Source organism: Dermacentor silvarum, chromosome 7 (genome assembly GCF_013339745.2).
Source record: "Dermacentor silvarum isolate Dsil-2018 chromosome 7, BIME_Dsil_1.4, whole genome shotgun sequence".
NCBI classification, from domain to species: domain Eukaryota; kingdom Metazoa; phylum Arthropoda; class Arachnida; order Ixodida; family Ixodidae; genus Dermacentor; species Dermacentor silvarum.
The window spans coordinates 16,968,905-16,984,138 of NC_051160.1; the positions used below are offsets into that span (position 1 = coordinate 16,968,905).

Genomic DNA, 15,234 nt, shown 5'->3' on the forward strand with positions numbered 1-15,234 from the left:
TTACGTTTTTCACGGGACCGTAAAAAAAAAACGTAAGAGCCGGGAAACGCAAGAGCCAGGAAACAGGAAAAATTGAGAAATGGGAGTAGTGTTGAACTGCACACAATATTATTTTAATTCTTACGTGCGACAAAAAGAAGCCCGACAGCCGAAGTATCGATTGCGATGAGCTATACAAAGTAACAATAGTAGTTTTATCGTCTGTATAAACTTGTAAATATTCGGTTATTAACTAATGAACAAACATGGTGTCAGCGCCCACAGGCAAACATGAACACATCACACTCGATGAGCGCGGACACGTGCAGTTAAGCGCTGCTGCAGAAGCGAGCGAAGTGACCTTCGTGCTGTTGTCTATCGCTTCAACCCAAACTGAGCGCCGAGAACACGCAGCACGCACAAAGCCACGAGCCGCCGACGCACCTACACTGCGTAGAATCTGCCCCCACGCAGATCACTTTCAAGATACGGCCCGCGGGACCGCGTGCCGCCGCGCAGTATGATGCCAGAGCAGTATGATGCCGCGAGAGAAAGCATACGGCGCGCGGCGACGGCGTTATCGCTCTAGGACTTTATACGGAACATCTATGAGCCAAAACCAATTTTAGGGCCGCAACGCGTCATAGACATCATCTTTAGATAGCAAAAGCGGATATCAAAGGCCATACTTTTGCTGGCGGAAACCGAAAATACGTAATAAATGTCGCCCCCAGCACTTTGGGCGGCCAATGCCATCGTCAAGCAACCAAGCCAAGCGACATGAAAAGTCGAAATGGCCGCTCGGGCCGGCGCGGTGTGGCAGTTCGCAACGTATGATGCGGGAACGGTCCCACAGTTGCGACGTAACAGCGGGGTTACCAATGCATTGGGTTCTATGGGAGCTGTGCCGGGACCGGCCGAAAACGACGTAACAACCGGGAAAACGCAGCACCCGGGAACGTAACAGCGGGGTTCTACTGTATTTACAAAACAACCCAAGTCTCAGTTTTTCTCCAAGAGCAGCATTACAGACCCTTTTCATTATTCAAAAGTGCACTTGTTTGTTTGCACTATGCACGTGCATTGGCCACCCTGTTCATTGGTCAAATGAAGACTGAGTGCTAGTTGCACATGCTAGGGCTTGTCTCTTGCGTGTAGTTTCATCACGAGAGCCACAGCTACATTTTCCGTGTTGTACTACAAGCTAACTGTTGTTTGCACGCTGTTTGTAAATATGACTATGCCACCAATAGTTGGCCAAACTGCCTTGCAGAAAAGCCAAAAGGGTCGTTACTTCAGGGGACGTATTTTGCGATGATCACTTTTAGCGATAGTATCGCCGTCAGGCATGTGCGCTGATTGGCTTTTTGAGCAAAATCGAATGAGATGACAGACTTGTTGAGCCCTACGTCACGTGAAGGAGATTGTATTGTAGAAGTGATGGTTGCAGAATACGTCCCCAGGTCGCGAACCTGTCTCCTTCCTAATAAGTGCCCACATCGCTAGCGGGATGAGTACCTTGAGCAGTTGGTCCGCCCCTGCGTAGTCCTGTTGAAGTACCCGATGTGACCAAAGAGCATTCAGGGGGGTCCAGCAGTCGTGCTGCGTGCCATAGGTGCGGCCCAACGCCTCCACTCGATCGGCCATCTCGGGGTGGCGTGTCAGGAGCCCCACGAGACCGCCAAATGGACAGCGTCCACCAGATGCCCACTCGCCTGGTGCACTCTCCAGTTCTGATAGCAGGTCACCTGTTCGTCCACTGCGGTGTACAACGAGGGACGCGGTTGAGTGGATAAAGTCAAATAATGAGCACACAGTTACATTCATGGTCTGGTGTTGGGAAGTGCACGCATTTCAAACCTTATATATTAAGGTGTGCGAATACCGAAGAGTAGATTTCGTACTAAACATTGAATCGTATCAAGAAAAAAAGAAAAGAACAAATATCGAACAGCGGAAAATGTTTCACAAAATTTAATGCTTAGAAATGATGGGCAAGAAAGTACAGTGCTGCACATGCTCGTGAGTCTCCTCGCATAGCATAAAAAGTATGTTGCAAGCTATCAGTAACTTACTGTACACAGAAATCAAGATATACAGCACGGTCTACTCTGATTACAGCTCAGGTCTAGTATATGAAGGTATGGAAAATATATTATTTTTTATCAGTACAATTTCTGTTGGGGTCTGTGGGCCACTGACCGACGACAACTTGTATAGTTATAGTAATGCTGCATTGAAATGTCAATGATGACAGACTACTCCAAGCAATAAAAAAAAAAAAAAGGACTTGAATCCGTTCATTGGAGCTTTCGAATGATTCAACCAAAACTTGCGGTCCCGCAAGGGTCAAATTAACAAGAGTCGACTGCACTTACAAAGAACCAAACTACCTTGTTTTACTACCACGATCAAGTTATAAGGCAGCTATCAACACAATGGCTGTATCTTAATGGAAATTTGCCTAATTGTGCTCCCCAACCCAACCTGTGCACGTAGGCGTTGCAGAGCAGGTTGTCATAGGACAGCTGCCGCAGCAGACGGTCGGGCAGCTGCGGTCGCAGTTTGGTCAGGGACTCCACCTCGCCCAGGCTGGCCAGCTGCTGAAGCAGGGGTCGCAAGGCTCGGCCAGAGATGGTAGCTGGCTGAGAGGTCTGCAGAAGCTGATCCAAAAGCCGGAGGGCCTCCCGGGTGCGGCCCTGCTGGCTGAGAGCCTGCAACAACTGATAGCCCTTCTGCCTGCCGGACACTTGGCCCCTGCAGAATAATGAAAGCGAGCAATCGTCATCACCTTGTCTTTTTTTTCTTACCATGGTAGTTTATAGACAAGCACTGTCAACTTTGCGTCCATAGGTGGACAGTATAAGCCTCTGCTCTCTCATAGTCATTCACCAATATTTCTGCACGCTATGCACTCACTCACTCCCACATGTGCTCACAGTTGTCGGCATTCACTCACATTCCTACTCATGCCCATTCAAACTCACCAACGCCCACTTGCCATCAAAGCTACTTTCGTTCACACTTACCAGCATCCAATCACACTCACACTAGCGTACACTCATAATGACCAGCACTCTCACATTCATACTCACGGCCACTCATGTCCACTTAAACTTACGCTCACCGACTCTCATCGATTCTCATGACAAATGGCACTCACTCCAGTTCTTACGTCCACTCAAGACTTAACGGCACTCATTCCTGTCGATACCTGTGTCCATTCACACCCTCTGTCACTTACTATCACTCTAACTCCCTTCTGTGAAATCAGTTTGAAGCGAGTACGAGTCACTGTACTTGCAAGTCTGCATGCCAAACTATGATTCCAGTCACACTGAACAGTGGCTGCCATGGCCCAACTGACGTGAAATACCGAGCAAGACACGGAACGAAATCCTAAACGTTGACAATTGAAAAAAACTGAAAAATCAGTGGGCAGCACGGTGGTCTAGGTTCGCTTTGCTCTTGGCTTGTCTTGGATGTGAGCCGTGTCAATGGCAAACTTACTTGCTTACCTAAACTGAAACTTTCGATTGCATGGTTTCAATTCGATATTAGCACGTCCTGAATAATTCAAAAGTTTTGTATATAGTAAAACCTCATTAATTGAAGCCTCATTTATTCAGAAAATCGGATAATTCACAGCCGTCCTTTGGTCCCGGCCTCACACCAGTTAATTCGGACAACTTTCGGAGCTTGACGAGCGATGAGCGCTGCATACATGCGACGAAAAAAAGAGCAAAAATGGCGCTAGTGTCCAACCGAAACGAAACGAGGTGGCGGCGGCGGCAGCGGCAGCAGCAGCAGTAGTAGAAGTAGTAGTAGTAGTAGTAGTAGTAGTAGTAGTAGTAGTAGTAGTAGTAGTAGTAATAGTAGTAGTAGCGGAAATCGTACGTGAATGACAGCAACGCCGAAACGCTTCGTGCCTATTTGTGCCTTTAACGCTTTTATTATTCTTGCGTTTATCGCCGCACATAACACTGTGTTGGCCACAGGCTTTCATAATTGAGTAGTCACCATCCATGATCGTGTCGATAGTGGCGGCGGTTACGGCAAACAGTAGTTTCGTTTTGACTCGGTGCTCGCGTCGGTCGCTAGCCTAAAAAACTGCCCAGTCACTGTCTATGATCGCATCGATAGCGGCCACGGTTTCGTCCGCAGTTGTAGCACCAAACAGTAGTTTCATTCTGGCTCGGTTCGTGCGTTGGCCACATGCCTTCAGTACAGCAAAGTCGCCGTTAATAACCGCGTCAATAGCCGGTTTTCTCCGAAGCGGTTGGGCAAGCAGTTGTTTCATTTTGCCTTGGTGCAAAGCTGTCGAGGATGAAGAGCAACGGCTACATCGCGATGGACGGATGATCTATTTGCGTACAGCTCACTGGCGAAAACATAATCAGGATGTGCACGTGGTAGAGCAAAGCATGTCGCAAATGAAGGCGCACACAGCAGCTGCGCTGCGAAGAAAGTCACGAGGACGCAATCGCCGCTGCGAGAGCCAATGAGTAATGAGATAAGGAGAATTTCAGTTTCCGCTCTGCTTTCGTGCAAAACTGCAACAGGATTTGCTCATTCATTCACTAAATAAAAGCGTGTTGACGTAGTAAGCATTTGCTTATTGTTTCCTGGATACCCTTGATAATTTGACATTCAGTTAATTCAGACAATTTTTTTGGTCCAGTTAAATCCGAATTAACGAGGTTTTACTGTACCAAAATTTGACTCAAAGCGTAGAGCAATAGCATGACGTTTGCTTGAATATTTGAAAACATTCAATATTTGCCTAACCCTAGTCAAAGCACAAAGAGAAGCGTCCACTTTATTTTTGCCTGACGCCACCAAGCTATAAAAGTTGAGTCTCCAAATATTTCAATTGTGCAATTACAGTTGAACCCACTTACAACTAATGCAATAATTCTATTAGAAGCAGTTATTGCATCAGTAATTGCTCAAATCTAGACTTTTACTGCAAAAAGACCTGAAAAGTAGAGTGTGCGAATATTAAATTTTTCGAATGCTGCTGCTGATGATGATGATATTTGGTGTTTCGTGGCGCAAGGGCCAAATGTGGCCAAAGAGCGCCAAGACAATGAAAGATATGTTTGCCATGATCAGTGAGCTCCGATGATAGGATGCGATGTGGCTGTAAAGGGGCCTAAGAACAAATCGCGGTATAGAAGCGTAAAACATATATAGAATATAATTATGGCAGTGACGTGTGGGATGACCTGTGAGTGGTGAATAGATGAGAAGTGGTCATGGTACTAAAACTAAACATGTAGAGTAGCACGACGCCTGCCGAAGGCCTTTGTGGCCAAAGACTACAAGGCACGTGCTTTCTTTAATAAAATACCGCAGCAGCGGCCTCTCCAGAGAGGCCGTGCTACAAGTCACCTGGGTATATAACACGAAAGTTCTGTATATCTTTTAAAAAGGCGATGATGGCTTGGTATTTAAAAATAGGTTCATTGCCCAAAAACATACAGGGATGCAATGGTACATTCTGCCGTAATGGTAATGGAAAATGTCTTTTCCTATGAGGCTCCAGTTCAGGGCATTGGAGGAGGACGTGAAGTACACTGAGTGGCTCGCCACATTCATCACAGACAGGGGGATCGCCACCGGACAATAAGTATGCGTGTGTACTGTATGTGTGTCCTATCCTGAGTCTGCAAAGTGTAACCTGTGTGCGGCGTGTCTTCGATTCTGGTGGCCAATGAGCGAGATGAGGCTTGATGGTGTGTAATTTGTTGCCCGTTTCTCTGTCCCCACAGACGTTGCCAGTAGGCCCTGACCTTTTTCTTAATAAAGGGTTTTAGGTCCATTACAGGAACGGCTATGGGTGAAGTGGCAGCGTCTGTATGAACTGATGTGGCTAGCTTGTCGGCCAACTCATTCCCTTCGATCTCGCGGTGCCCTGGCACCCAGCAGAGCACAATTTGCTGCTTGGATGCATACGCGGCGCAAATGGTGGAATAAAGAGTTATAATTATGGGGTTTCTGTGCCTACTTGAAGTGGTTAAACATTTCAACACACTCAAAGAGTCAGTGTAAATGACTGCCTTGCGTATGTCTAGCTGTTTGATGTGTTTAACCGCTACCAGGATGGCGTAGGCCTCCGCTGTAAAGATGGTTGTGTTTGGGTGTAGAACTCCCGCAGCAGAAAAGGACGGACCGACCGCCGCGTAAGACACGCCAGCGTGTGACTTTGAAGCGTCAGTAAAATATTCTGGACAAGAGTATGTGTGCTGCAATTCGAGGAAGTGCATACGGATATGTGCGACCGGCGCATGCTTTGTGACCTCAATGAAGGACAGATCACAGTCAATCAGCTGCCACTGCCATGGCGGCAGCTCTACAGGAGGGGGCATGACATCGTGCTCATGGAGCGACACATCCATTTCTTCGGCAAGAATTCTCACTCGCATTGCGTAGGGCTTTCTCACGGAAGGGCGGTTCAGAAAGGTTTGGGCACTGGACAGATCGTTTATAGTTGTGTAGGCAGGGTGCGTATTGTTTGAGTTCACTTTTAGGAAATATACAAAGGATAAGTAAGTTCTCTGTAGGTGTAGCGACCATTCATTTGATTCGGCATAAAGGCTTTCTACGGGGCTTGTTCTGAACGCACCCGTAGAGAGGCGGATACCCTGATGGTGGACTGGGTCTAACATTTTCAAGGCGCTCGGCGTCGCGGAGTGATATATAATGGAACCGTAGTCTATACGTGATCGAATGAGGCTCTTATATAGATTCAATAGACATCTTGTGTCACTACCCCACGTAGTGCGAGACAACACTTTCAAGATGCTCATTGTCTTCAGGCACTTGTTTCTTAAATACTTTAGATGTGGGATAAACGTTAACTTCGCGTCCAGAATTAGGCCTAGGAATTTGTGTTCAGTTTTTACAGGTAGACCCTCACCCTGTATCTCGATGTTGGGATCAGGGTGCAGACCTCTCTTTCTGGAGAAGAGGACGCATGTGGACTTTTGTGGGTTAAGCCGAAAACCATTCTCGTCTGCCCACTTAGACAGTTTGTTCAGTCCAAGCTGAACCTGCCGCTCACAGATTGCAAGGTTACATGATGTGAAGCCTATCTGTACATCGTCGACATATACTGAATAAAATATGTTGCGTGGGATGTACAGACGCAGAGAGTTCATTTTTATGATAAAAAGGGTGCAAGTGAGCACACCACCCTGTGGTACTCCAGTTTCCTGCACATATGGCCTTGATAGGGCATTACCCACACGAACACGGAATGTGCGGTTGGACAGATAACTTTCAATGATATTCAGCATAATGCCACGTATTCCAAAGTGTGCGAGGTCTCTTAGTATTCCGAATCGCCACGTGGTGTCATATGCTTTTTCCATATCAAGGAAAACAGACAGGAAGAATTGCTTGTGGACAAAAGCCTCGCGAATCTGAGCCTCTAGGCGTATCAGATGGTCAGTGGTGCATCGGCCGTCGCGGAATCCACACTGGTATGGGTCAAGCAGCTTGTTTGATTCTAGGAAATGTATCAGACGGCGGTTTATCATCTTCTCAAAGACTTTGCAGATGCAGCTTGTTAGAGCTATGGGCCGATAACTCGATACGGACGATGGATCCTTGCCCTGCTTCAGGATAGGGATTACTATGGCCTCTTTCCAGGCAGAGGGGATCTCGCCGGAGGTCCATATAGAGTTGTACAGGCAGAGAAGGGTTTTCTTTGTTTCGGAGGACAGGTTTTTCAACATTTCGTAGAGTATGCGGTCAGAGCCTGGGGCAGATTGGTTGCAACAGGTGAGTGATGCTTGCAGCTCTGCTAGGGAGAAAGGTAGGTTATATGGCTCGTTCCCAGTGCTCTTTCGGTCCAGTTTTTGTTTTTCTATTGCTGATTTGTATGTTGTAAATGCTGGAGAATAGTGTGATGAACTGGACACATGTTCAAAATGTGTACCCAGATGGTTCGCTTGGTCCTCCAGGCTGTCTCCTGCGTGTGTACCAGGGGAGGCGGATGTGTTTGTCGCCCTCTTACTCTATTGACCCTGTTCCAAACCTTGGCCTCATCCGTGTACGAATTGATGCTTGATAAGAATTTTTGCCAGCTGTCTCTTCTGGCTTGTCTGCGCGTTCTCCTACCTTGGGACTTTGTTTTCTTGAAATTGACGAGGTTTTCAGTAGTAGGAAAATCGCGAAGCTGCCTCCATGCTTTGTTCTGCTGCCTACGTGCGTTCCGGCATTGTTCATTCCACCACGGGACACGGCGTTTGCTAGAAAGTCCACTTGTTTGGGGAATACATTTAAAAGCTGCATCAATTATGAAATTAGTAAAATATTCGACGGCACCGTCAATTCCGAGTGATGAAATGTCAGCCCACGAGAGCGTACTGGTAAGTTTTTGGAATTTCTCCCAGTCCGCTGCATCGACCTTCCACCGGGGAGCGTGTGGTGGAGATTCGTATTGTCTTGGTGTTCTCAGCAGTATGGGGAAATGGTCGCTCCCGTAAGGGTTTTTTATAACTTCCCATTCAAGTTCAGGAAATATGGATGGAGAAGCTATGCTGAGATCTATAGAAGAAAAAGTTTTGTTTGCAAGACAATAATATGTAGGTTCTTTTTTGTTTAGCAGACATGCACCGGATGAGAAAAGAAAGCCTTCAATTAGACGGCCTCGAGCATCGGTGCGAGAGTCGCCCCACAGTCCGCTGTGTGCATTCAGATCCCCAAGAACAAGATAAGGTTCTGGCAATTCGTCTATTAGGGACTGGAATTCATGTTTGTGTAAGCGGTAATGTGGGGGTATGTAAAGCGAGCAAATGGTGACGAGTTTGTTTAAGAGAACAAGTCGAACTGCCACTGCTTCGAGGGGCGTTTGCAGCGGTAAACGTTGACACGCTATGCTTTTCTGAATTATAATGGCAACACCGCCTGAAGATGCAAGAGCATCATCGCGGTCTTTACGAAACGTAACATACTGTCGAAGAAAGTTTGCATGTTCCGATTTTAAGTGAGTTTCCTGTACACACAGCACTTTTGGATTGTGTTCGTGGAGAATTTCTTGCACATCATCGAGGTTCCTAAGAATGCCTCGGACGTTCCACTGTATGATTTGTATATCCATACTGAAAGTAAAATTGGTGCTGTGTGTACAAAAAGGAAGTGTTGCCTTAGATTACAGAACCTTTTCCAGGCCCTGTAACGCGGGATTTGTCCTTTTTGAAGCGGTCGAGGGAGCCTCGCCGCTCCTTAGGCGCTTGATGCGCCGTCGGGATGGGTGTAGTGTCCATTGACTCATGTGAGGCGCTGGACACGCGCTCTTGCGAGCGAGAAATTTCGCGAGAAAGTCTCGCCGCGAAGGACGAGACCTTTGCGCCCACCAGCCCGGAGGTTGATGGGGCTGCCTTTGGGCCTGAGCTGCGCCGGCTGTTACCAGCGGCAGCAGGGGCCGGAGAGGGTGAGGCAGCCTTGACTGCACCCACCGTGGGCGCTGCTGGCGGTCCTGCCGGTTCGCTACGCGTAGCGCAGGCTGCTACCGAGGGCTGTTGTGGTGCCGGCAACCCTAGGGTAACCGGGCCTGTTTGCTGGTTGGGTGGAGTAGACTTCGCTACTTCCACCCTAGGGGCAGGAGCCACAAGCGACAGCTTGCTGCGCGCGGGCTGGGCAGGTGGCAATAGCCGCTGCGACGCTGCCCCTTGACGCGCCGCATCAGCGTAAGTGGTCGTGTGGAATGGTGAGCACCTTTTGCGTGCTTCCTTAAACGATATGTTTTCACGAACTTTGAGAGTGATGATTTCTTTTCTTTTTTCCAGTTCGGACAAGACCGGGAGTAAGCTGGATGCTCACCATCACAGTTTACACAGTGAGGTGTCGCTTCACAGTTGTCTGAGGAATGGCCTTGGGTTCCACATTTCGCACATGTGAGTCGACCACGGCAGCTCTGCGAGCCGTGGCCAAATCGTTGACATTGGAAACATCGTCTTGGATTAGGTACGTATGGTCTGACAGCTATCTTTGTGTATCCGGTTTCTATGGTTTGTGGCAGATCGCAAGTGGCAAAGGTCAGAATCAGGTGTTTTGTAGGAATTTCTTTGTTGTCTCGTCTGATAATGATGCGCTGTACGTTGGTTACATTTTGTTCTTTCCAGCCTTCCAATAGTTCGGTTTCGGACAAGTCGATAAGATCTGCATCAGACACTACTCCTCGTGCTGTATTCATAGACCGATGAGGTGAAACGGTAACAGGAATGTCTCCAAATGCCACAAGCTTGTTTATTTTACTGTGTTGCTCTTTATCACGGATCTCAAGGAGGAGGTCCCCGCTCGCCATTTTGGTGACCTTATAGCCAGGGCCAAGTGCTTCAGTCAGGCCTTTTGCAACTAGGAAAGGGGATAGGGTTCTAGCTGGTTTTTCTGTTTTTTCACTATGTACAACTTGGAAACGAGGAAAAATTTCTTTAGGTTTGAAAAGGCTTAATATTTCATCGGTGCGTCCCCTCTTGTGAGGGTGACGATCAAGTAGACGGGGAAATGCAGGTGTTCCCATGTTATTATCGTTTATTTCGGCGGCAATGGCGGCCACCCACCACGGAGCCCAACTAGGGGACGCTGCAGCACTTAACGTGTAAGGCTGCAGACGCCAGCCGTGCATTGCTGCTATAACCCAATATAAGATACCCAAGAGAGGGCACATACACAAGGTTAACCCAAGCCGCCTGTGAAAATAAGGAAGTGACGGAAGAGAAGAGATGATAGGAGAGTAAAAGAAAGGAGATAGGAAAGCAAAAGGTTGGAGAGGGGGACAGGAAAAGGCGACCACCGGTTTCCCCCGGGTGGGTCAGTCCGGGGGTGCCGTCTACGTGAAGCAGAGGCCAAAGAGGTGTGTTGCCTCCGCCGAGGGGCCGTAAAGGTCCAAACACCCGACATCGGCTCAACCCCCAGGATCCCCTTTTCCCCGGACACGGCTAAGCCGCGCACGGCTACACGCGGGAGGGTCCAACCCTCATGTGCTCGGGTCCGTGGTGTCGCCACACACCAAACGCCTGCTTACACAGACGCCCCTGCGGGATTTTTCGAATGCGAATGAAATACTAATACTAAGCCTCAAATATTGAATTGAATATTGAACAATAATATGCACATGCATTTATTAGCAAGCTTGGTTACATTAACTTGAAGGAACATCTAATTAATTGACAACGTTAAAAAAGTTAGACTAGTAAGCCTTTATACTAAAAGAATGTGTAACATCAATGTCCGATTTTTTAGGACTGCCGCGAGAACGTCTGAAAAAATGAATGTATGCCTTTCACTGCCCCCAAGGCCTCAAATCGCCACAGGCACATCTGAAATAGCGCTAAAGGCCAGCCATTACATTTATTAGGCGTATTGGAGCTCGTACTGCGATAGGAGACAGCGGGTGCACGTGTGTATAATTAAGGAATACATACCGTGTCCCGTGACAATTGCCCCTTCCCTATCCTGATATGTTTCACTGCAATACTTTGTGTATGCTTCAGGGCATAACACTGCTGTATCGAGGCAAAGCTGACTTTCGAGAACCAGCATCGTGCAACGCACCATGCTTTCCGAGCTTCGAAGCCAGTGGCGCGCATTACAAAGGCGGAGTCGGCGCCGTTGCTAACAGCGGTGAATTGTTTCAATGAAGAACACGGAACCAAACAGCAAGAAGCTTGGTCGCGAATGTCAAAGTAGCTAGGCCTAGCATTGCCGCAGTGATGGCTACGGTTGCCAGCTATCGGCGAGCGAGAGCGCCGGTTCGAGGCGGCAAGATGATCGAAATGGCTGTGGTGGTGGCTTCAATTAATGCCGTTTCGGGCCTGAGGTCATGGTAAAAAGTGGGTAAAATCAGATTTCTCACATCTGAAATTTCAGACGTCCTTATACATGGACTCTATAGGGTATGTGGCGGTTGTCCGAATTATGGGGCGTTCGGAAAATCGATCGTTGAGTGTATTTGACACAGGTTAACTTGGAAAATTTAGCAATTCCCATTGGCTTTTTGTTCTTGCCAACCTGTGACTTATTATAAAGCATCAAATGCACGTAAACTCAGAGGCATTTGACCGCGTGCCAGCTGTCGCTCATTGCATTTGCTGTCAAGCAATAAGCTCAGGATTGGTGACTGTGCTGACGGTGCGAGTAGGCTTGTAAATCAGGGCAGCACCTGTGCCAGAGGTCCAATGCTGCATCGAGGTCCGAGGTGAGCAAGGTGTCAAAATTGTCCTGCTTTGCGTCCACTTCCACGGTAGGCACAGTGAAGGGTACCGGGCGGCCAAGGCGCTGCAGCAGGCCGGCCAGGAGACGCAGTGTACGCTCGCTGGGCTGCTCGTTCTCCTCCTGCATCTGGGCCCAGGCCTCCAGGGCACGGTCGGCATCCCCTGCTGCGTCTGCATGTCCCCAAACAGGCTTTACAGTCACATCTCGATATAACGAACAGGAATATAATGAATACTGCATATAACGAATATCGAACATAACAAAGTAAATTTAAAAATTATCTCATCGGTATAGGCTTGTAACGATTTTATGCTCATAATAAATATCAGATGCAGTTGATTCTCATTAGTTCGACTTCAGTTAATTCGGCTTTTCGCTTAATTTGAATTGACTGGAACGTTTTGGCAAGCAATCGTACATTGGCTATCGAAGAAAATCCAACAGCAAGAAGCAGAAGGACATTACAGACTACTGCGAGCGATAAAAAATATTTATAATTAGTTTAATTTGACACCATAGGTTAACTTCAACCAAATCTTGCGGTCTTGCAAGATTTGCTGCTTTGTTGTAATGAGGTTTAGCAATAAGTCGAACTCGGATATATCGTATCTGAAGGGGATCACAAATAAAGTTCGATATATAGGTATTTCGATATATAAAATAAAAAGTTTATACAAAAATTTTCAAGGGGATTTGACTGCTGTTCGTTATACACAATAATGCGTTATTATGTGGGTTTAATATGTCCGGGTTCGGCTCTATATACTGTAATCTTGCATGTATAACCTGCACAAAATATTTTAAAAACTTCACAGTACCGTATTTACTCGAATATAACGCGCACTTTTTTCCCAATAAAGCAGGTCCAAAAATTGCGTGCACGTTAGAATCGAGTACGACCCAAAATCTGCGTTACCATATAGCCGTCGGCATTTGAAAATGGCCGCCGCGCACGCACTTTGAGCCTAGCTACACTTTAGCCTAGCTGCTGTAGCTTCCTCCATGTGCTGCAGTACATGTTTCCTGTTTCCTCCATGTGCTGCAGTTTTCTGCTTCTGCTCTACCAGCATGAAGTGCCGAGTTCATCATGATGCCGCATTTAAAGGAAAAGTGATCATGTGTGCGGAGACAGACGGAAATCGGGCTGCATCACGGGCGTTCGGAGAATCCGAAACTTGCGTGCGGGACTGGCGCAAACAGAAGGAGAGGTTTTTCGCCAGCAAAGCAATGCGGAAGGGTTTCAGTGGACAGAAGCAGGACGTATTCTGCGACGATCCATTTCGGCGATACAATCACCTTGGCCCTATCTTGAAAGCGATCTGCGACGGGAAAAGTCCGCTGCAAGCTGTGTTTTCGCCGCTTATATGTCGCGGTGAAGCGAGAGGCGTGCTAGCACAAAGGTCAATTCGCTCACCGCGCTTTGTCACTCCAGCGTTTTGACAGTGAGTTTCCGCGGTCAACGAGTGAGATGTGTTCATGTTTGCTTGTGCACGCGACACCGAGCTTGTAAATTTATTTAGTAAGCGAATGTTTACAAGGTTATACGACCGATAAAACTGCTATCTTCGTATAGCTGTCTACTAATTTGCTATTGCAATCGATGCTTCGCCTTTCGGGCGAAACTGAGACTTTTTTTATTCATCGCTACTTTAGTGCATTGGGAGTAAATCTTTGTTTTTCCAAATAAGAGAAAGTTGTATTTCTGTATGAAAGTGTGAGGTGCGCAGTACTATAAAGGATGTTTTTTTATTTCGTTTTTTTTTTGGGTCACGGGAAATGGGTGCGTATAACAATCAAGGGCGTGTTAGAATCGAGTAAATATGGTAATATCAGAATGTGGGCTATGTGCAAATTTCACTTTGAGATGTGGCTTCATGGCAGTGAGGCACACTACCATGAAGCCACACCTCAAGGCAAAGTTCCTTGCCACTCAATGTTTCATTATCTCCTAGGAAACACCCCCTCTTCCCACCTTCTCATTCCCACCTTTCATGGTCACCCACTGTTCTCTTTTCGGGTCTCCATTTTGTGTTTTGGCTGTGTTATTAGTTAGCCAATAGCGCACGTGGTGCCAGTGAACCGTAATTCGGATCACTATGAGCAGAGCTCAGCAGTGCTTTGCCGCACAGCAGAAGCTTAACATAATCAGTGTCACTGAAGAGATGGGGAACAGAGCCGCTTAACCATAGATACAATGTGGATGAGTCACGCATCTGCAAATGGAGATTGTTTTGAGAAAGATTCGAGCGTTGCTTTATGCAGTTATTCCATGCGTTATACGTGCAGATCTGTTTTCTTTCAGGGGTGTTGTAATGGGGGGAAGGTGCAGGTTGGTACGCGGAAAAAATACGGTCCTATGCCAAATGTTTGCCAATGCCAACTTCCAGGCTTGTGCCACCATCCTAGCTGGCCTTGCTGTACAACAGCTTTAGCAGAGCATTTACAGTCCGCTACGCTCATATAGACATATCCCAATAATTTGCACACAGCTGTTCACTGGGAGCCCTAGTGTGTGTGCGCACAACACACATGCCAGCAGTGGAACATAGAACGCTTCACTCGCTCCCCTATAGACTCGATTGAGCAGAGTGTAAGGGTTGTCGTTTCGCAGCCAAGCCAACTCGCATCACTTAGTGTCTCTGGGAGACGCGCTCGTTAAAAATAGTAAATTAATGCGGTTCTCCGCAGCCACCCAACCATATAAAATAGGAGTGGAGCGGAGCCTAGGTGACGCTCTGCTAAAACTGTCTGAAACCAGCAGCCACACTGCCACAGATTGAATGAGTCATTATGTATCACGAACGTGCAGCACCTGCTGCATCAAAGCTTGAGAGCTCTGCACAGCTCTTTCAAATCTACAGGTTCAAACGTTTCGCTGTGCCACACAGACTCACCGTACGCCCTGAAGAGGGACTGGTACAGACGGTCTCTGTTGACATCGAAAACGCTCCGCGTGATGGCGGTGAGCTGCTCCAACTGTGTCACCTGCATGCACCAGTTATGTCAGGCCTAGCCCTCCTCGAAGGCCAT

General features: G+C 47.5%; 1 protein-coding gene across 1 annotated transcript in view; it reads right to left on the bottom strand.

Annotated features, from left to right (window-relative positions):
- The window catches only part of LOC119457624 (leucine-rich PPR motif-containing protein, mitochondrial), a 66,542-nt gene that overhangs the window by 13,627 nt on the left and 37,681 nt on the right, over nt 1–15,234 (bottom strand). The window contains exons 24-27 of the mRNA XM_037719247.2: nt 15,099–15,189; nt 12,152–12,374; nt 2,467–2,736; nt 1,498–1,738 (exon numbers count right to left, since the gene is read on the bottom strand). Of these exons, the coding sequence (XP_037575175.1) occupies nt 1,498–1,738; nt 2,467–2,736; nt 12,152–12,374; nt 15,099–15,189 (825 nt within the window). The remainder of the gene's footprint in view (nt 1–1,497; nt 1,739–2,466; nt 2,737–12,151; nt 12,375–15,098; nt 15,190–15,234) is intronic.